General features: G+C 41.5%; 1 protein-coding gene across 4 annotated transcripts; it reads left to right on the plus strand.

Annotated features, from left to right (window-relative positions):
* The first annotated feature begins 730 nt into the window (after positions 1 to 730).
* LOC103637730 (lysine-specific demethylase JMJ706) lies at positions 731 to 7,203 on the plus strand. 4 transcript variants are annotated; one of them, XM_020546447.3, is made up of 11 exons: positions 731 to 1,416; positions 2,662 to 3,040; positions 3,148 to 3,304; positions 3,384 to 3,603; positions 3,696 to 3,749; positions 3,825 to 3,904; positions 3,986 to 4,263; positions 4,347 to 4,748; positions 4,829 to 5,154; positions 5,270 to 5,491; positions 6,283 to 7,203. In XM_020546447.3, the coding sequence occupies exons 1-11, from the start codon at positions 1,414 to 1,416 to the stop codon at positions 6,703 to 6,705; spliced, it is 2,544 nt and encodes an 847-aa protein (XP_020402036.1). In that variant the 5' UTR covers positions 731 to 1,413; the 3' UTR covers positions 6,706 to 7,203. The 4 variants fall into 4 exon arrangements, with proteins under 4 accessions (XP_020402036.1, XP_020402037.1, XP_035819962.1 ...); XM_020546448.2 differs by having other exon boundaries at positions 5,273 to 5,491; positions 6,283 to 7,201; XM_035964069.1 differs by having other exon boundaries at positions 857 to 1,539; positions 5,273 to 5,491; positions 6,283 to 7,201.
* Positions 7,204 to 21,437: the final 14,234 nt, after the last annotated feature.

Here is a 21,437-nt window from a genome sequence, read left to right on the forward strand (position 1 = left end):
GTGCAAGATCTATGGCACCAAATTACCACTATAGACACACCATAAAATATAAATTCATAATGTGTTTATTTGGATCATAAGTATTTGGATTATTTTTGTATAAACTTTGTGGAACGAAAAAGTTCAATTTGTATGGAAAGAAAATATGTATTAAAAGTCGTGAATAGGTAGACTTATCCCCTAGAGACCACTCATTTAAACAAACACTGAGCCATTAAAAAAACCAGGTAAAGCCTACGGCCGGTACTAGCACAACTGTGTCCTGCGTTGGGATGTTATCGGAAGGAGGGATCAGTGTGTGTGCACGGAGCAAAATGGTCAGAGCCAGCAGTACTACTGCTGCGGAGACTTCTCTAGAGCAAAAGCAGTGTAGGGTCGTGCCTACCCGGTGGCGTGGCCAGGTGGATAGGATAGGCTGTAAAAACTGATGCACATGCAGGGAGGTGGCAGCCGTGCTTCATCCGCGCCTCTCTCTCCTCTCTCTCTCTCTGGGTCAAATGAGCAGTTAGTTAAACGCAACCACCCTGGCAACGGGGGACGAGAAACAAATGCAGAGCGGTTGCTCTGCTGTCTTCTCTTCGGCTGGAGGGTGTGCAAATGAACGACGCGGTTCCGTTAGCGGTGGGCGTTTGGTGGAACCACCTCTGAATTCTCACCCCCCGTGGGCCGTGGTCGTCCATCCCGCGGGCGCGGCCACGGGAACGAGGCGGACGGACGGGGCTCGCACGACAACCAACACACGACACGACACAACACAAGCGAGAGGAGAAAAGAAGAGCGAGCGCGGAAAGGAGGCCACGGGGCGGGCGGTCGGGCGGTAGTACCCAAGCACAACCAGCCCATCCGCGTCTCGCTCGCCTTCTCTCTCTCACACACACACACGGGCGAGTGGCGACGGCCTCTCAGCCCAGTTGCCCCCCTTTTCCGGTTCGGTTGGTTGGCTCGGCTGCGTTTTCCCCAAAACGCCCCCCCTGTTCTTGTCCATGTCGTTCGTCTTCGGTTGCTCCAACCGAACCTCCCTCCTCCCCACCCCCCATAAAAGTAACCACCACCCGCGTCTCCCCCGTTCCGTCCCGTCCCGTCCCGTTTACTCCACCCCTCATCTCTCCTTCCGCCTCCTCCCCCTTCCCCCCGCGGGTGGTCGCCGGCCACCGCCGGTGGGGCCCACTGCCCGGTGCTCCCATTGCTGGCCTGGCCCTCCCCACCGCCTCTGTCCGGCCGGCGTCGCGCGCGAAACCAACCGACCCCAAGGAGAGAGAGGGAGAGTGAGAGGAACAGGAGGAGACCGCCTGCCTCGGATCCCCGGCCTCTCCCGCGCGCCGGGGGGACCTCCGGAGGTGAATGTGGGACCTGTGCCGCCGGGGATTTCTCTAGAGGCTTCTCCGACCCACCGCCCTGCGACGCGAACGCGACATGGTGAATCCTCCCCCCCTCCTGTAGATCTGCGTCAATTTCCTCCTCCACTCGCGCGCTTTTTCCTCCAGTCGCCGCGGCAATTAATCACCACCAACACTACTACTAGTAGTATCGTATCGCCTGGTTAGTGGTTACTGTTTGATTCCTCGTCCCCCCGTCTTCCTCTGTTTTCGCCTGTTTTAACGCCAAAAACCAAACGGAATTAGATTCTCTTATATCTAGATTTCATTAATTGATTAACGGCCCAACCCGTGGATTTTGCTTCCAATTGCAACAATTCGGCAGAAAACCTCCCTAGACAGCCGTGGATTGCTTCTTGTACGTGCCAGCTTTTTCCTACCCAACTCGTTAATTTCGTCAGTTTGCCGCCTCCTGATGAATTTCTGCTCCGTCAATGCAGGAAAAGTAGGAGTCCTTTTTTTATCCGTCAGGGAAAACTCGTCAAATCCGGTCCCTATTAGGAATTAGGGCCACGTTCCCCCTCTCCCATACGGCTATTGGTTTTCACCGCTAGGGTGCTTGTTTTCGCCTCGTTTTCGTTTTGTGCTGGTAGTATATATGAGGTTGCAGAGATACTCCTGCCGAACCGCTAGTACAAGTCAAGTTACGGTTCGTTGTCCGATTCTTGACGTGTGAGCGTTTTTGTGCGCCACCTCCACCGCCCTTTTTCCACAAATTCCTTCTCCTTCGGCTTCACCACCATGGTCGTCACGCATGTGCGTAATTGCCTACTTTGACCGCGTCTGCGGTCTGCTAGGAAGATTTCTCTTCTTTTCTTTCTTCGCGGAGTAGGGGTACACGCCATTTTTTATGCGTTCTCATTACGCTGATACCTCTTAGTTCTAGTTCCGAGGAAAGTTTAGTTGATGACTTAATCATGTTTTATTTGTTACTGCTATTATCGCTAAGCATCTTGCACTGTTATGGATAATTGATTGATTATACAAGCTAGAGCGCGTGGCTGCTAAAAATCATATTGCAAACTGATTGTGACTATGGGCGTGGTAGGGAAACAACCCCAGGAATATCAACGTGCCGTGTTTGGTTTCGGTACCTACAGCTTTCTTGACTTGGTTGCCGAGTTACTGCTCTTTTGGTACTACATAAGACCAATCTGTGGTATCCAAACAATTGGTGCTGTTTCAGTCTGCTGTCTCTGTTGGTCAATGTCTACTTGTAATACCGAACTGCAGTAAATGATAGTTTTGTTTGACTGCAAAATTGACTAGTTTACCTACGCCTTAGGTGGAGGGTAGGAGCTATCTCCCTGCAGAGGTCAGGAACGGCCTCGAGACCCTGAAGCGGAGGAGGCTCGAGAGAGTGCGTTTGAGTGCTCAGAACGAAGCTGGCGACAATCCTGCTGTGGCTGCGAGAAGTGGCGGTGATGCCTTGCGGAGCCCCGCTAACTGTGGAGTCAGATTGCATTCCAACAACAGTACAGGTTTACCTGGAAATGTCCATGACAAGAGTCCTTTTGCAAAGCGCAAGGTGGAGAAGTTTGATATGTCCAACCTTGAGTGGATAGACAAGATTCCAGAGTGCCCTGTGTATTGTCCCACCAAGGAGGAATTTGAGGATCCCATTGCATATATACAGAAGATTTCACCTGAGGCTGCTAAATATGGTACAGTTGCTTTATTTAGCAAAATATGTATATGATCATTTTTCACTCATTGGTCCAATGGTCTTGCTAGACATTTTGAATAACTATGACTGTTACTTATATTTCAGGTATTTGTAAAATCGTCTCTCCTGTATGTGCGTCTGTTCCTGCCGGTGTTGTGCTGATGAAGGAACATCCCAATTTTAAGTTCATGACTAGAGTTCAGCCCCTTCGACTCGCTGAATGGGCTGAGGATGATACAGTCACTTTCTTCATGAGTGGAAGGTATGCCCACTGTTTGTCTATTTTCATTATTGCTTTAGCTCATGTTCTGAACTTCATCATTTTTGGCATGACTCTGCAGAAAGTACACCTTCCGGGACTATGAGAAAATGGCGAACAAAGTGTTCTCTAAGAAATATTCCAGCTCTAGTTGTCTCCCAGCTAGGTATGTGGAGGAGGAGTTCTGGCGTGAAATTGCTTTTGGCAAAATGGATTTCGTAGAATATGCTTGTGACGTTGATGGGAGTGCCTTCTCTTCATCTCCTCATGATCAACTTGGGAAAAGCAACTGGAACCTCAAGGTGAATATTCTTTCTTTGATCGGCCATGCATGTGTGGTTGTGTATTGTATTTACTACATGGCCATTATTGATGTTCTTTTGCATGTCTGTAGAATTTTTCATGGCTCCCCAATTCTGTTCTAAGACTTCTTCAGACGCCAATTCCAGTAAGTAACATAATTCTATTAGTTCTGTACATTCTGTACATGTCATGGTTGTTAACAATTCTGGTCTGAAAACAGGGAGTGACAGATCCAATGCTTTATATTGGGATGCTCTTCAGCATGTTTGCGTGGCACGTGGAAGACCATTACTTGTACAGGTAAAAATCTTGAGTCTTATGAGAATGGTTAGCTACTTATCTTTTTAAGGTTGTTGATGCTGATTTTGATAATTTGACCAGCATCAATTACCATCACTGTGGGGCATTTAAAACATGGTATGGGATACCAGGCGATGCGGCTCCTGGGTTTGAAAGGGTTGCTAGCCAGTACGTATATAACAAGGACATTTTGATTGGTGATGGAGAGGATGCAGCATTTGATGTCCTACTAGGGAAAACAACAATGTTCCCTCCAAATGTCTTGCTAGATCACAATGTTCCTGTCTATAAAGCTGTACAAAGACCTGGAGAATTTGTTATTACTTTTCCTCGTTCTTACCATGCAGGCTTCAGTCATGGTATGCCTCGTTTTTTTCTTTCACGTTTTGGTTTACTGTATTATGTATGTCTATATATCCTAAGAAATTTTTGAATTGCCCAGGCTTCAATTGTGGAGAGGCTGTTAATTTTGCTATTGGCGATTGGTTTCCTCTTGGTTCTCTGGCTAGCAAGCGCTATGCACTTCTGAACAGAACTCCATTGCTTGCACATGAGGAGCTACTTTGTCGTTCTGCTGTGCTTCTATCCCAAAAGCTGTTGAACTGTGATCCAAGATCCTTGGACAAGTTGGAACATCCATATTCCCAGAATTGTGTGAAATCCTGCTTTGTGCGGTTGATACGATTCCAGCGACGTGCTCGTGGCCTTCTTGCTAAAATGGGTTCTGAAATATGCTATAAGCCAAAGACATTTCCAAATCTGTCCTGTAGCATTTGTCGGCGTGATTGCTATATCACACACGTGTTGTGTAGATGTAACTTTGATCCTGTCTGCCTACATCATGGTAATTATGTTAATTTTACTGTTTCTGTATCTTTATTTAATTGTTTTTGGGCTAATTATTTCTTTTAATTGGGGGTACAGAACAAGAACTGCGGAGCTGCCCTTGTAAGTCCAATCGCGTTGTCTATGTTAGAGAGGACATACTGGAGCTAGAGGCTCTATCAAGAAAATTTGAGCAGGATGTCAGCTCGTATAAGGAAGGAAGTTGCATTAGCCCATGTAAGGAGGTTGAGATCTCTGATACTACTGATGAACAACTTCCAAATCTTGGGATTACTCTGGATTTCGTTAATAGTAAAGCTGGTAGCTCAGGCTTTATGACTGTTGATGGAGGAAACAGTTCTTCTGCAGTATCAATTTTGACATCTTCTGTGCATCATGAGGCATATAAGCATACAGAAGCAAGGGTGGGTTTGCTAACCCTCTATTGAGACATTTTTCCAACCGCTATTGTCAGTTAATTTAATTCTTGTTTCTTAGGTCCATGCAACACAATCTAATCACATTTATTCCATTGCGAAGCAGGCAATAAATACATCAATGACCAAAGGAACTTACACTATGGATGAGAGTTCATCCGGCATAGATGGTGCTTGTAATGAACACGGTTCATGTAATGCTTCAGCCATGGAATGCAGTGATAATTCGGATTCGGAGTGTGAAATCTTCCGAGTCAAGCGCAGGTCCACCTCATTTGACAAACCTACTTCTGAAGCTAAGACATCAACCTTGTCTGAACAGCAGGTATGTTATATTTTGATCATGTAGAATTTCTGTTGGCAGAGAGGGAACCATTTTATTTCAATTTATTTCAGTTACCACTTTTTTTTGCTTTCCCCATGTGGAGTTGCAGTATTTCAAGGTAGTTTATAGGTTCATTGGAAGAAGTATATGTAATAAGCATGATGGTGAAGTTGATGTGTCTTAAAGTCACAAATGTTCAGACATGTTCAGTTTTTGAATAGTATACATATTGGACTCTGCCACATTATATACCCTTAGGCCCGGTTTGTTTCGTTGGAATTGAATTTCATTTTGATAATTATAATTTAGACAAAACTAATTAAGTTCATATATTTATATATGTAATATATTTGTATATTATCTTAAATCATATGAGAGAGATAGTTATATACTACATTCATGTTATAACGAATCAAGTAAAAGGGTGTGCTATAAGTTGTACATCGAAAAAATAGCATGTAAATCTATAGAATCAATTTTCATCTCTCACCCAATGAATTTGAGATAGTCTTATATGATAACTTTGGAAAGTGGTGGAATGTCACATTCTAAAAAATAGCATATTTCAATAATAAGATTCCAATTCCTCAAAATGAAAAGAAACAAACGGGGCCTTAGCTTAATTGATATGTGTCTAAATTATGATTCATAGAATGGAATTCAATTCCAAGGATCCAAATGAGATTAGTTGAATTTCCGGCTCTAGTTATTCAACATTTAAGTTCTTTAAAGCACAAAGTTAGTACAAGTTTGCAACATACTTTTCATAATATAAGACTTGCTATCATCAGGTTCTGAGGCGGCTGAAGAAGGTACATCCTGAAGTACAGCAAGTCATCAGTAAGCGTCAAGAAGAATCTGGTAATGGTTCAGTTCGCGCTGCCCACATGAGCCAGAAAAGCTCAAATCCTGCCCCTGCTGATGACGAAACAGAGGACATGGCTCCCATAATGTGGAGAATAAAGCGGCGACAGTCAGAAACCCAAGATGCTACATGTCCTGGTACGAGACCGCAGTCATATCCGCCTTCCAGTGGTGGTTCTGGAGAAGAGTTTGTGGAAAGAACTAGAGATGCTGCAGTAGAACTCCGTCCAAAACGAGTGAAAATCCGGCTACCTTCTAATGCCAGTAGGCAGATTGAGCAGCAGCGCAGTTCAGGGCAGAGATTTGCTAGGGAGGACAGGTTGCCGCTTGGTTTTCCACGTACATTTTAGGGAATCACAGGTGCTACTAACCTCTACTTGAGCAGACGAATTCTTTGTTTAGGTACACTGTTAACTACAAAACGTGGTGACAGAAGGGAGGAGTGGGAGGGATCAGTTGCAGACTGACTTTAGAATTGGCAGGAAAGGAAGCGGCTATCTAATCGATTCTTTTGTGCAGCAGGGCCTCCAATTTGAGGCCACTGGGGGCACGCTTAGAAGATACACGTGATAATATTCTTGTTGCTGGAGGTTCCGTGTCACTGCCGATAGCTCTTTGATGCCTGGCTATCAGTGACACAGATTAAAGAGAACCTCGCTACCTTGATATGTCCGCTAGTGTTTAGAGCATGTAGCTAGCTTAGCTGTTATCTCTCTCACTGTACCAACGGCCTTTCCCTTGTAATTTCCTGTAAACAGGCTTAGCTGCTACACTATGGCTAACTCTATTCTTTTGTTGGTTTAGCCTTAACGTTAAATTCAATGCATTTCTTTTTTGGTTAGTTGGTACTTGTTATGGTGTTGCTGCTCTCAACTGTGGGTGGAATATTCTGATGGCATGATACTGATTATTGCTGTCAATAGTAACAACTCGGTTTTTACGTAAGAGTGGAATGAAACTACTCTCATCCGTATCTGTCTCAAATTAGAATTGACACACATATAAAATATATATATTATGAATCTATGAAAAGGCTAAAACGAATTTTAATTTGCAACGACTAAAATGAAACATATAGAAATATCTGGAAATACAGTAAATATGAACGGGAAGGGGACAACTGAGTGAACGATTGATGGGCCAAAAGACGTGGACATCGAAGGAGTGATGGGGCAAAATACCACATTCATGTTTATGTGCCGGTTAGTACCCCGTCCTAGAATAAAGGCGTTCAAAATTAGTCCTAAAATATTCAAAAACAGTCCCCAAAATCATCGTCGAAAGCCTATGAATTTGGAAGAATTATCAACAATAAGGGCTAGTTTAGATTTTACAAGGGATTTCTATTTTCCCTTGAAAAAATGAAAATCCTTTCAAAAATAGGGTTTCTAAACTAACCTTAAAATTATAAAAAAATAGAAAAAGAGACAAGAACTTATCCCTGGCAGCCGCTGCCCTACCCTTGTGGACCACCTTGGAATCATCAACAAAATTAAGAAAGATAAAAAAATGACGAGCTTATCCTTCCATACAGTCATTTAGGCTTTCAAAACTGCATCAGCGCTTCGCTTGTGCCCCTCACTTCCCCATCCACAGCACGTCAGCACCCCAATATAGTGGGGGTAACTTTGTAATTTTACTTATCTTCTTAGTTTCTACTATATATCCTAAATGCCAAGTATTGACTCCCGGTACAATTGTAGCTTTGCATAAGGATTAGACGTAAGACATAATTTATACTGGTTCACATACATAATATCCTACGGCTAGCATGAATTAGAACTTCTCTCTTCATATGTGCGGTTACCATGATTGCTAGCTATAACCATGTCTATGATAGATGTGTTGACGTCGATTGGATCTGAAAGGGAATTAGGTTTACACCTATTTTCCTAATTGATTTTGGTGGTTAAATTGTCCAACACAAATAATTGGACTAACTAGTTTGCCCTAATGTATGAGTTATACAGGTGCCAAAGTTCACACTTAGCCAATAAAAAGACAAAGAATTGGGTTCAACAAAGAGAGCAAGGGATAACCGAAGTGTGCCTGGTCTGGCGCACCGGACTGTCCGGTGTGCCACCGGACAGTGTCCGGTGCACCAGGGGACTTCACGCTGAACACCTTACCTTCGGGAAAATCCAGAGCCGCTTCGCTATAATTCACCGGACTGTCCAGTGCCACACCGGACAGTGTCCGGTGCTCCAGAGGAGAGCGACTCTGAACTCGCCAGCTTCGGGAATTCGCTCCGCTATAATTCACCGGACATGTCCGGTGCACACCGGACTGTCCGGTGAGCCAGCGGAGCAACGACTACTTCGCGCCAACGGTCACCTGCAGAAGCAATTAATGCGCGCCAGAGCGCGCAGAAGTCAGGCACGCACGAAGTGGCACACCGGACACTCTATAGTACATGTCCGGTGTGCCACCGGACATCCAGGCGGGCCCAGCAGTCAGAGCTCCAACGGTCGGAATCCAACGGCCTGGTGACGTGGCTGGCGCACCGGACACTGTCCGGTGTGCACTGGACTGTCCGGTGCACCATGCGACAGCAGCCTCCACCAAACGGCTAGTTTGTGGTTGAGGTTATAAATACCTCCAACCACCCCACATTCAAGTTATCCAAGTTTTCAACCTTCCAACTACTTACAAGAGCTAGGCATTCAATACAAGACACACCCAAGTGATCAAATCCTCTCCCAATTCCACAAAAGCTTTAGTGTTAAGTGAGAGTGATTTGTTGTGTTCCCTTGAGCTCTTGCGCTTGGATCGCTTTCTTCTTTCTCATTCTTTCTTATGATCAATACTCAATTGTAACCAAGTCAAGAGACACCAATTGTGTGGTGGTCCTTGCGGGGAAGTTTTGTTCCCGGTTGATTTGAGAAGAGAAAGCTCACTCGGTCCGAGGGACCGTTTGAGAGAGGGAAGGGGTTGAAAAAGACCCGGCCTTTGTGGCCTCCTCAACGGGGAGTAGGTTTGCGAGAACCGAACCTCGGTAAAACAAATCCTTGTGTCTCACTTCTTTATTCGCTTGCGATTTGTTTTGCACCCTCTCGCGCGGACTTGATTATATTTCTAACGCTAACCCGACTTGTAGTTGTGATTAACTTTGTAAATTTCAGTTTCGCCCTATTCACCCCCCTCTAGGCGACTTTCAGGATCCCCTACCCCTTCTTATATGTTGTGGAAGTTAGGGTTACATGAGATCCGATCAACTTATAGGTGTGAAAGTACATTAGATTATCTAACCATATCCCACAAAAAGGGGCACACAACCTTCTGTGTCCGGTGTCTTGATCGCCACATCTACTACTATATCCGACAACAATAGGCCTCATATTGATCATATTCAACCCAACTAATGATCGTGGGCTGATCAACTTCAGCCTAGCAAATGATCATGGTCAAATATATTTGACAATAGCCCCCATAGGACTTGATGACGAGTTAGTTGAATGGCCCCATCCTCGGGTACTATCGGTCTTCTGCGATTCTTGGGTGACTAGGTTTCCAAGCAATTGATCTTGTTCGTGTGATGGCCACTCCTTGGGTGTCACTCTTTGGGTGTCGAGGGTATTCTATATTTTGATGGCCCGGGTCTTTACATATTAATTGATTTTCACATGTCGAGGGTCTTTGGGTAATAAATATTTTTCCCACGAACCTTGATTTTTTAGATACCATGTGTGCATCCTTTGGTCTGCTAAATATTTTGCCTCATTAAGTCATATTATAGATAAGGATGAAGTACACTAGAGAATATGAACTACTTCCTCTTCCCCGTTGTTGCGCCTATAGTGTCGCATGTTGACTAGTGGAGTCATCGATCTTGACCGTTGGTCTCCCTACTAGTGCATGTAGATGTAGCTATCTATGCCAAGGAAAGGGGAGCCCTTTAGTCTCACTCCCAATCTCCTTTGTTCATCCTTCAACACACTAGTGGGTAACATTAATTTTTATAGTCGTCGCCACGACTTCCTTCATCCCCCAACTGGTACATCGTTGCTAGGAGAAGCCTTCTATATCGTCTTTGTCATCACTCTGGAAAGGCCATAACTTGAATGTTGCAAAAACACATTCAAGGATCTCGGTATAGAAAATTATTACAAGGCCCAACTCCTAGGACCACTGCTCCTAGGGCCTCATGCTTTGAAAACCTACCCTAGCTTCAGCCAAGGCAGAGGCCTAGCTCCTTGGGCAGCTTGATCTCGAGGCACTCCGATGGAATAAGACTACACCGATGCATCCCATTAGAACGACTAAGGGGCCTAGGGACCTAGACCACTCCAAGTTTGGGGCACTCTCGTACTTATGAGAACTAGGCCACAAGAATGGAAGACCCAGGGTCCTTCATGCCTCGAGGCACCACTAGCTAGAATAACCTAAGTACCTAGGGTCCCCTAGGGCCTCATGGCACTCTTAACCACAGAAACATTTAGCCTCTTATAGGCCCTATTCTAGCCTTCAAATTCTTAAGGTTCCCAACTGAAAGTCACCTAGAGCTAGGGGTAAATTAGCGAACCTAAAATTTATCACTTAAAAACAAATACTTGATCCCAATTAGTGGTTAGAACAAGATGTAAGTCAATCAGAGTAAGGAGACAAGTTCAATCTTGCAATGAATTACTCTTATGAATGTGTAGAATGAACTTCGAAACAATACTGAGGAATTTGTATGAATATCAATGCAAGAGAAATTAGGAGGAAAGGAAGAAAAGAAATTGTAGAAATCAAACATAAAGACACGATAATTTGTTTACCAGAGTTACTTTTGCCAAAAAAACCTATGTCACCATTGACCAGTCCCAAATGATCGGGTCTCATTCAACCCTTTCAAGTGATTTCAAAGATCAAACTTGAGTCCTCTCTCTTTTCTCAACCGAGAGACTGAAGTCTCCGCAAGGCACTTCACACGTTAAAGACTCTTGCTAGCTTTACAATCAATGGGGGCCTTGCACGAAGACTTAAGAACGCAACACACACTCTTCTCTGTAGCACTCTCGCAAGGCTCTATCACAATTCACACGCAAATGGCTATCTCTATGCTGAATTCACTCTTTTGTGGCACTTGGGAGATTTTGATCACTTGGGAGTGTTGCTCTAGTATATTGAAGTTATTGCTCAGCTCTTATGTATTGAATGTGATGGTTGGGGTTTATTTATGCCCCCAACCACTCATATAGTTATAGGAAACTTCTCCTAAAATCTGCACTAAATTCGGGTGCACCAGACCTTTGTACATTGCTAGTCTGGTGCACAACAGACTGTTCTCAAACTACCATTTTAGTGACCGTTCTCATACATATGTCGGGTGTCAAGTCGCACCGGACCGGTTTGGTGCACCATCGGACCCTACCACATCAGCTTGACTGTTGAGTAGTCCAATTCAACCATTGAGTACTACAGGTCCGATGCACCATCTAACCTTGTCTTCTTCAGTTCCAAAAATGAGTGTTCTGCATAACTTGTATGGTGCTCACAAGACTGAGGTTCGGTGCACCAAAGTCTTCAAGTCCAAAAATGTCCTCTCTGTGTAACTGGTCTGATGACCCACCAGATGGGTTCGGTGCACACCGGACTTGGTCTGGTGTGTCGTAGAGTAGCATTCTTAAATCCTTTTTGTTTTTCTTCCTGGTCTTTGTTTGGCTACCTTTTTTAGAACTTCTATGACTTAGACAAACATACCTAGAGTCCATCCAACTAGTCTAAGCTATAGTTCCTTGTCCTTTTGATTGACTCGACCAATTTTCTCATCTTTGCTCAAACTAAGCTCTAGAAAACCAATTTTAATATTTGATCTTTTTAATCTCTCTAAGGTGATTAAATTTGTTCCTATGACTATTTCGAACTTATCCAATCAATTGAACTACTTATAGTCCATCTTTTCCAAGTGATGCCCTTTTAGCCTAGTTTTGTGCTATTGTTCACATTCAGTTTTCTGATTTCATTTTTATGAACCTACAACCATTCACTTAACAAACTAGTTAGTCCATAATGTTGTGATGGTCATCAATCGCCAAAACCAATATAGAAATGGATTAAAGCCCCATTTCCCTTTCAATCTCTCCCTTTTGGTGATTGATGCCAACACAACCAAAGCAAATAAAAAATTCTAACTTGACAACCTTTTTGTTGAACATCATATGTTTATAAGATATCAATTAAAATTCAGAATTAAGCTGAAAATGAGTTTGTTGTGATTTTAACATTTTTACCACATATGCAACCTCTTTACATTTTGATTTTGCAAATCAAACCTTTTCTTCAAATTTTGAAAAATTCTCCCCTATTATTAAATATTTTTTAAATTCTCCTCCTTTAGTAATACCTTTTGTTTTGGCTACACAAATTCTTTTGTTTTGAAAATTCTCCAACTTTGTCAAATTTTACATGATTTTGAATATTCTCATCTCTTTCAAAATCTTTTTGCTTTGGTCGAATTCTCTCTTTTGAAAATATTTTCAAATAAGAATTTTTTTCTGTTTGATAAAGTTTCATAAAAGAATCTCCTCTTAGCTATCATGAGGGTTTTAACAAGTTTGAAAATTTGTAAAACTTGGTGGTTTGCGGTTCTTTTGCTTTGGCAAAATAAATTCTCCCTTTTGGCATCGAACACCAAAATAGATGACATATGTGGCCTTATGAATAATTCTCCCCCATTAAATAGATTATGTCTATGAAAGCATGAATCAAAGCAAATGATCTTTGATACCGATCGAATTTGTAGTGGAAGCACTTTTCTTTGCCCGAAACCTTCATTTCCCTTTCAATTTGAGACTACACACATAATAGACTTGAACATAATGTTAGTATCAAAAATTCAAATTATAGACTATCCTCCCCTGAATATGTGCATAGAAGTGATGATGCTTGTTTAATCCTTGCACTTGGACTTGTGAGGCCTAGAGATTTAGTTATACAATTGGAACCTTGGTAAAAGCAAAAATATGAAAATATTATACCAATTGAAAGAACTATTTAAGACTAAAGGTATGATAAATAAGCATTATATGCAACATTTCAATCCACATTTTGTGAATCAAGAATATGTAGCTCATTTCTAAGTTCACAATATATCTTCTCATCTGTGGGCTTTGTGAAGATATCGAGTAATTGTTTGTGGATGCTCACATAGTTTATAACGATGTCTCCCTTTTGTCAGTGATCTCCTAAGAAGTGGTACGAGATGTCTATGTGCTTTATGGAGACATGATCAATGGGGTTATCGGCCATTCGAATGGCACTCTCTTTATGTAACACCTCAAAATTGAATTTTGAAATCAGGATATTTTTTTTCAAAATCTAAGCAAATGTGTTCTCTAATAAGGATTAATTAAGAAAGAGTCCCGTAGTCAAATTATCCTTTGTTGGATGGTATAATTTGAAAATAATTGAACTAAAACATCTCTTGGAATTTATGTTTTTAAATAAGTAATAAATATTGATATATCTTTAATTGGATTATAATTTTAGAATTTATTTTTGGTTTTGTGTGTGCATTTCATAAAGAAACTAATATAATATATGAATATATATCTATTTCATGCTGCAACATTTCTTTTGTTTGTGGGAACTCAAATTTGAATTTGTTTGAATTTTATTTAAGCCAAAATCTGAAAAGAAAACAAAAAGAAAAGAAAAGAGGAAAGAGCTGGACTAGCCCATCTCGAATACTATCCTAGGGCAAAATCCAAGTATACCTACACCACGTTGTGTCACTACCGCCTGGGACCTGCACGACATCCAGACCCATGAGTCACCCTTCCACTATCGCGAGCGTGTGTCCACCTTGGGGCTTCTCTGAGCGAAGTAGATCACCTCCATCGTAACAAACCCTGATTAATCCTGAAAGCGGTCTAGAGGGGGTGAATAGGCCACACCTGCAATTAACAACATAAACTTCGAACTTCTGTGAGAAATGATAGTTCAACAGGTGAGGCCGGTTCAACCGCAATTCACTCATTCAACTGCGAACTTAAATGAAACTACTCAGATATACCAACAATAAACACATCAGAAGAGTTGAATTAAAACCAACTAGATAGATCAAAGATCTGAGATGATGGGACAAAATCACACACACAAAAGCACATAAGACACATGATTTTTACCAAGGTTCGATCACACCACCAAGGGGCCCTACTTCCTCGTTGAGGCACCCACAAAGAGTCGGTCTCTTTCAACCCTAATCCTCCCCTCACCGACCACAAAGATCCAAGTGAGGTCACTTACTAGAGATTGCTCAAAAGAGCGGGTAACACAAACTTCTTGCGGTCTTCCACAAGATTTGAGGCTCACAAGCGATGCCTGGCCGTCTAGGAGCTTGGAGCTCCAAGAGAAACGAATCCACAAAGAACTTGTTCTTGCACTAAAGCTCGAAGGAGAGAGATCAAAGAATAAGAGTTGAAATCACGTTTGAGATCTAAAAACTTATCTCACACCGAATAGACTTCCCACTAATCGAAGGAGGAAGACTTGGGGCGCGAGATCGGAGTTGAAACGCTTTGCATCAAAGGAGAGAAGCCATCACATGGTTTAGGTTCGAGAGCCTTAGGGTTTAAAATGAGAGGGGAAGGCTTTTTATAGCCGCCCCTGACTCAGATCTAAAAATTATGGGCGACCGCGCAAATCCCGGTTCAACCGGTGTGAATCCCGGTTGAACCTAAAAATTCCAATGTAGAACTTGATGAATCCCGCTTGAACTGGCCCTGATCCCGGTTGAACTGGTATGAACAGTAAAAATATAGTTTGAACAGAAACAATATAGAAACCAAAGGAGAAACCAACGGGTAAACTCGTGACTTTTCAAAACAAGGATTTTGAGCTTTTAGTGCAAGTACCAATACTCATTTGTGGATCCCTCTTGATAGTACGACGATTCCTAAACTCAAGAACTCAAATAAAAATCAAAATAATTCTCCAATAGACACTTGGAACTCCAAACTTCAAACCTAAGTAATCCTCTTACCTCAATGAGTTCCAATATTCTACAATGGTCACCAATAACATGTCCAAACACTGGAATGACCCAAACTCTTATTCTTTCTAGATTTTTCACTTTTTGATCATTTCTATCAAAGTCTTGCAGAACTATGAGCCCTTTCCAGGTCTTTCTTTGATACCTCTTACTTGGACTTGTGGCCATGCTTCTCCACTTGTGTTGAGATAGAAACCCCATGTTTTATGATTTGAATCATCTCATCATATATGAGTTAAACCGATGACTTCAAATCACATCTTCTAATGTTGTGATCTTCATCACTATATGACTCTTCACAATCTGATTAGTCTATCGACATCTTGCAAGTACTCTCTTCTTCACCTTAGCCATGGTACCTCGATCCATAAGCCATCTACTTGTCTTCACCTTTGCTTAGTCCCTCGAAGCCCTTTCCTTGCCTATCTTCACCCTATCAGACTGTCTCCAAGTCACATTACATTGAGCATCCATTCAAAATTCATTTCTTCAATATTGTGAACCTTGCTTGAATTTCATCTAGATATGAGTGTTAAGATCAATAAAGCCTTAGTGTGATTCGCATAGAATCATATATGTACCAACATCAATATGGTCAAACCAATTCACGATTCCTTATATCCTATTCATTTTGGCTTGACACTTCCTCTCATTTACTTCAATCTCTGTCTTCAATAAAGATCACTCATCCTTATATGACTTCTATCTGGCTTGATTTTTCCCTTGACTAAATGTAATAACTTGCTTCTCCACTTGATCAAGCTTTCCTTAAGCCATACGTCTTGAGTGTACATTGAATCCTTTGATGTCTAATTATCTGATATATGATCTTTTGACTTTTGATCTTCATGGAATATCCCATTTCCATATATCCAAATGGCCTTACTTATAGGGTATCATTATCATTGTTTGATGTTGATCCTTTATACTTTTCTATCATGAACAATTCATGTATATGAAACATTTTCATATCAATCTTTGTCTCTTGGCTGTTTTCAATTACGATTGCTTTTATACTTTCCTGATCAACACTTAGCAAACTAATTAGCCCTTTAAAAGTGTTGTTATCCAAATCACCAAAACCCATAAAAGGGCTAGAAGCACTTCCAAATCCAGAGTCAGTTGCAATAACCTAAAGTCGAGAGTCGTGGGGAAGCTATAAAACCAAGCCCTAGGCACCCCTCTTCCCATCCTAGTTTTCCTGAGCATCACCAATGACCGAGATGAGGGAGTAGAGAGAGATGGAGGGCGTCGCCATCGTCGTGCACCTACGCTGCCACTCGGACTCCGAGAGGAGTCCCGCAATCATCGCCGTTGTTGGCAGATTGGGTGCAAAAGCAGATGGAGCCAGAGATTTTCTCGCCATCGATGGAGCACCGCCGCGAATTCTCGCGTCGTCATGGGCACTCACTTGCGTTTACATTTGGGGCTCAAGGGTCAGTCTGGGGGCTTCACGACGTCCCCAGGGAGGTAACCATGTCCTCACCATGGGAGATTGGTGGCCAGAGTAGCCAGAATCGCTCGTCGGAGCTCATGCACTGCCGCAGAGCTGTTGTTCACCGTGGGCGGGTCGATACACTGCATGACTCGAGGTAATCTCTCTCTCTCTCTATAGGTTCGATTTTGTCCCTATATCATGTAGATACGGTCGGTTGGAAGATTGGTGGTCCGGAGCGCCGGTACGACTATCTCCGGTGTGCTCGCCAGCGATGGGAGGCATGGTGCCACCGCCCAGTCGCTGTGGAGAAAGAAGATGGCTACTAACCATTGATCGGCTACCGTACGACTATGATTAAGACATTGTGCATCGCTTGGATGTTTTAAATCTGTGTTGTTCATATGGAAACAGAGGGCTCATGTTATATGAGGTGTGGAAGGCCATCAAATGTAGATCACAGATCCCTCATAATATGTTGGTTTGTGCGAGGGGGGGGATGGATCTAATCCGGACCACCGAATCACGATCGGACGACTAAAAAACAAACATACCCCTTCGGTCGAACCTTTTGCATGAAGACCTCAGGAGTTACAAAATAAACTCACCATCCATTTTCAGTAGTAAAGAAAATAAGAATAAATGAGGACTTTGCAGATACACCCTCTAGAGCTAATTCTTAGTATAAAATAATATTTAATGACCTAAAATTCTATTCTATCCATAACTTTCACATTTTAACTCCAATTTACTCTGTTCAAGCCATGTTAGCTTCGTAATAAAATTGCATATACAGTAACAACATTAGTTGTATCATATCACACACTTTTATAATTAGATATTGGTTTAAACTATGTTTAGTATATTAACCGTTCGAAATCAAAGTTAATCTATCAATAATTATAGTTTGACTAAAATATGATTTCTAGTCAAGCTATAACCTAGATTAAAGTTGAGTTTGTTATTTATTTAGAATATATTTTTCACATGATTTATATTACTTCTAAACATACTTTTATTGTTTATTCACCTAAATCTTCTGAAAACCATATTTTTTAATTGTAACTCCGGTTTTAGTGGTTCTTAAACTACTGATCTCGTAGCGACATTTAGAATATTATTGTGTGGTTTGTTTCCATCTTTGGTGTAATGTTATTGTATCTATTATTTTCTTATTTGTATGTATTGCTACGAGTAGAAGCGAGGTCACGAAGGCACCTGAAGCCCAAACTTGGGGATATACTTGGAATCATAAGTAAAAGGCAAGTTGTGTCCTTGATCACATTCTTTGACCTAATAATGTTTATGTTTTTGATAATCACCATGGCATGCTTAGGCTAAATTGATGTACCTAATAGGCTACTCCTTGCATACAAATAAATTATTGGGTAGTCTTGCTATTGCTCTACCTGGTTTTGGGGTTAATATTATATCTGAATTATGATCATACTTTATCATTATTGTTGGCTTAACTATTGTTCATGATAAGATTACTTTGTTAATTGGAACATGGAGAATCATCTGAGAAAATAGTGCTACAACAAGGGTGGAATGGGACGTCCTTGATCAATTAATTAGGAAAGATAGGGAGATATTACCTTACCCGAAAGGGGCAAGCGGGGAGTGAATCGTTGTAGAGTATAGGGAGGTTCTCGGGTCGATCATGTTGCGATGGTTGTTCGGATGAGGGATTCATATGCTCCCTTTTGCCTGAAACCGTAGCAGGTTTTCTCAAACTAGCGAAACTTTTGAAAGGCCTCATAGTGCTATCATACCTTGCCTCCTCGGTAGAGGTGTATGTGATTCATGACCCTGTGGTAGATGGGTATCATGACTTGTCGGTAAAGATGCACAACCTTTGTAGAGTGTAAAACTGGTATATCAGTCATGCTTACTTTCATGAGCGGCTCAGACCCTCACATGAGTAAATTATGGAATTATATTTAACCTGTCATGCATTTGCATTTGCATCATTGGATATTTCATCTATGATCTGTTATTTACTTGGGATGGTATACACTTATACTTAGTAACTGCTAATAAATTTTTGACCAACGTAATAAAAGCTATGCTTGGCCTGAATCATTTTCCTTGGTAAACCTTACACTACACATGAGCCCCAACCGTAAGTGAGCTCATACACACTTTTCCCCACACTTGCTGAGTGATGACCGTATGGGAGCTCAACCTTGCTATAATCACACCAGGCTAAGACCAGGTACTGCTGGAGGAGCATGAAAGATGTTGTGATGAGTTCGGAGAGGTCTACGCCGTTGTCTCCTAATCAACTATGATGGTGGAGGATCATTGTCGCCATATGGTGTATTTTATTTAGTTATTTTGTATAGAACTAGTATCATGTAAATAAAGATGTGACATTGGTTTCTGTACACTGAATCATCATATGTGTGAGACTTGATCCTAGCACACATTTGAGATGCATTTGGATTTGCCCTTAAATCCAGGTGTGATGCATTATCACATAGGCAGGGGACTTTGCTCAAATTTTAGCTAAAGTCCTGTAAGGTTTGACTCATCTAAAGTAATTGTACACAACCATGTCATGCATCGATACACTCGGCCTTGACGACGGATTGAGCAATGGAATTTTGTTTCTTTGAAGCTTATGAAACCAATGATCTTTCCAAAAATTGGTATGTCCCGAAAGTGTTCTTCCTATCTACCTTACATCCGACATAATCAGCATCAGAATATCCAATGAGATCAAATTTGGAATTTTTAGGATGTTAAAGCCTAAAATTGGGAGTATGAACTAAATATCTCAAAATTCTCTTGATAGTCATAAGGTAACATTCCATAGGAATAGGTTGGAATCTTGCATCTTGTCTAGATTACATAAATAGAGTAAAGATCCTATCATAGACCTGTATACCTTTTGATCTACCGAATAACCTATGATGTCTAGGTCAAGGTGTCCTATAGTGCCCATGGGTGTCTTGATGGGTTTAGTAATATTCATCCCAAACTTCTTTAGAATGTCTTGAGTGTACTTTGTTTGATTGATGAAGGTGTCATCTTTGAGTTGCTTGATTTGAAATCCTAAGAAAAACTTTAAGTCTCCCATCATCGACATCTCAAATTTCTTGACCATTATCCTACTCAACTCTTCACAAGACGATCAGTTAATAGAACCAAACATAATGTCGTTAACATAAATTTGGCACACAAATAGAACATTATCAACCGTCTTAGTGAAAAGCATAGGATTGCCTTTTCCAACTTTGAATGAATTTGCAATAAGGAAATCTTTAAGGCATTCATATCATGCACTAGATGATTGCTTAAGCCCATAGAGAGCCTTATTGAGGTTATAAACATGATTATGATACTTATTGTCTTCAAAGCAGGGATATTGCTCAACATAGACCTCTTTCTTGATTGATCCATTGTGGAATGAAGTTTTCACATCCATTTGATAAAGCTTGAAATCAGGGTAAGTAGCACATGCTAATAATATTCAAATTTACTCAAGCCTAGCTATAGGTGCAAAGGTTTCATCAAAATCCAAACCTTCTACTTTTGAATAATATTTGGCCATAGTCATGCCTTGTTCCTTGTCACCACACCATGTTTATCTTGCTTGTTGCAGAAGACCCACTTGGTCCCAAAAACATTTTGCTTAGGACATGATACTAAGTTCCAAACTGCATTTCCCTCGAAATTGTTGAGCTCTTCTTGCATAGTCACTGCCTAATATGAATCCTTCAATGGATCTTCTACCCTCAAAGGCTCAAGAGAAGAAACACAACTGTAATTTTCATAAAAATGGCAATTATTGAATGAGTGCCACTCCCTTTATGTATGTGTGCAAGGATCATGTCTACTGGATGGTGTCTTTGAATGGTTTAGTGGGCTCTTGGGTGTGATACTTGACTTCTTGATGGTTGGATTGCTCCTTGATCTTTTTTGTCTTGAATTTATTCATCTTCCCCTTGATGTGTGCGTTCATCTTGATTGTCTTGATTCTCTTCTTGAGTTGGGGTGAAGCTTGAGTAGAGTATGATTGATCTTTTCATGACATGGCTCTTGTAGACAAACATTCTCAATGGAAATATTCCTTAATGTGGTGTGTGGAGCCTCCTTATCATCTAACTCATCGAGATGAACCTCCTCCACTTAGGAGCCATTAGTCTCATCAAACACAACATCACAAGAAACTTCAACACACCCTGTGGATTTGTTGAATACTCTATATGCTCTTGTGTTTGAGTCACAACCAAGTAAAAAAACCTTCTATAACTTTGGGATCAAATTTAGAATTTCTACCTCTTTTCACCAAAATATAGCATTTGCTCCCAAATACTCTAAAATATGAAACATTGGGTTTGTTAGGAGATCATAAGATGTCTTATTGCGAAGTCGGTGAAGATATAATCGGCTAATAGTGTGGTATGTCGTGTTGATCGCTTCCTCCCAAAATCGATCTGATGTCTTGTACTCTACAAGCATGATTCTTGTCATATCAATTAAAGTTTGATTCTTGTGATACCCGGTTTGCAAAGAAGAGAAGTTGGGGGTTGTTCTTTTTTTGTTTTTTTCCTCATCCGGTTGTTGTTTTGGGTATTTGGAATTTGTGGAAAACATTCATAACAAGGGCAGTAGAATTTATTTGGTTTGGCGCTTGCGAAGGGGGTGGGAGCTGTCGCGTG

Source organism: Zea mays, chromosome 1 (assembly GCF_902167145.1).
Source record: "Zea mays cultivar B73 chromosome 1, Zm-B73-REFERENCE-NAM-5.0, whole genome shotgun sequence".
Classification (NCBI taxonomy): domain Eukaryota; kingdom Viridiplantae; phylum Streptophyta; class Magnoliopsida; order Poales; family Poaceae; genus Zea; species Zea mays.

Coding starts and splice junctions, on each gene's coding strand:
- LOC103637730 (XM_020546447.3), top strand. Junction 3,750..3,824: donor TTCTTCAGACGCCAATTCCA/GTAAGTAACATA, acceptor GTCTGAAAACAG/GGAGTGACAGATCCAATGCT. Junction 4,264..4,346: donor CCATGCAGGCTTCAGTCATG/GTATGCCTCGTT, acceptor TGAATTGCCCAG/GCTTCAATTGTGGAGAGGCT.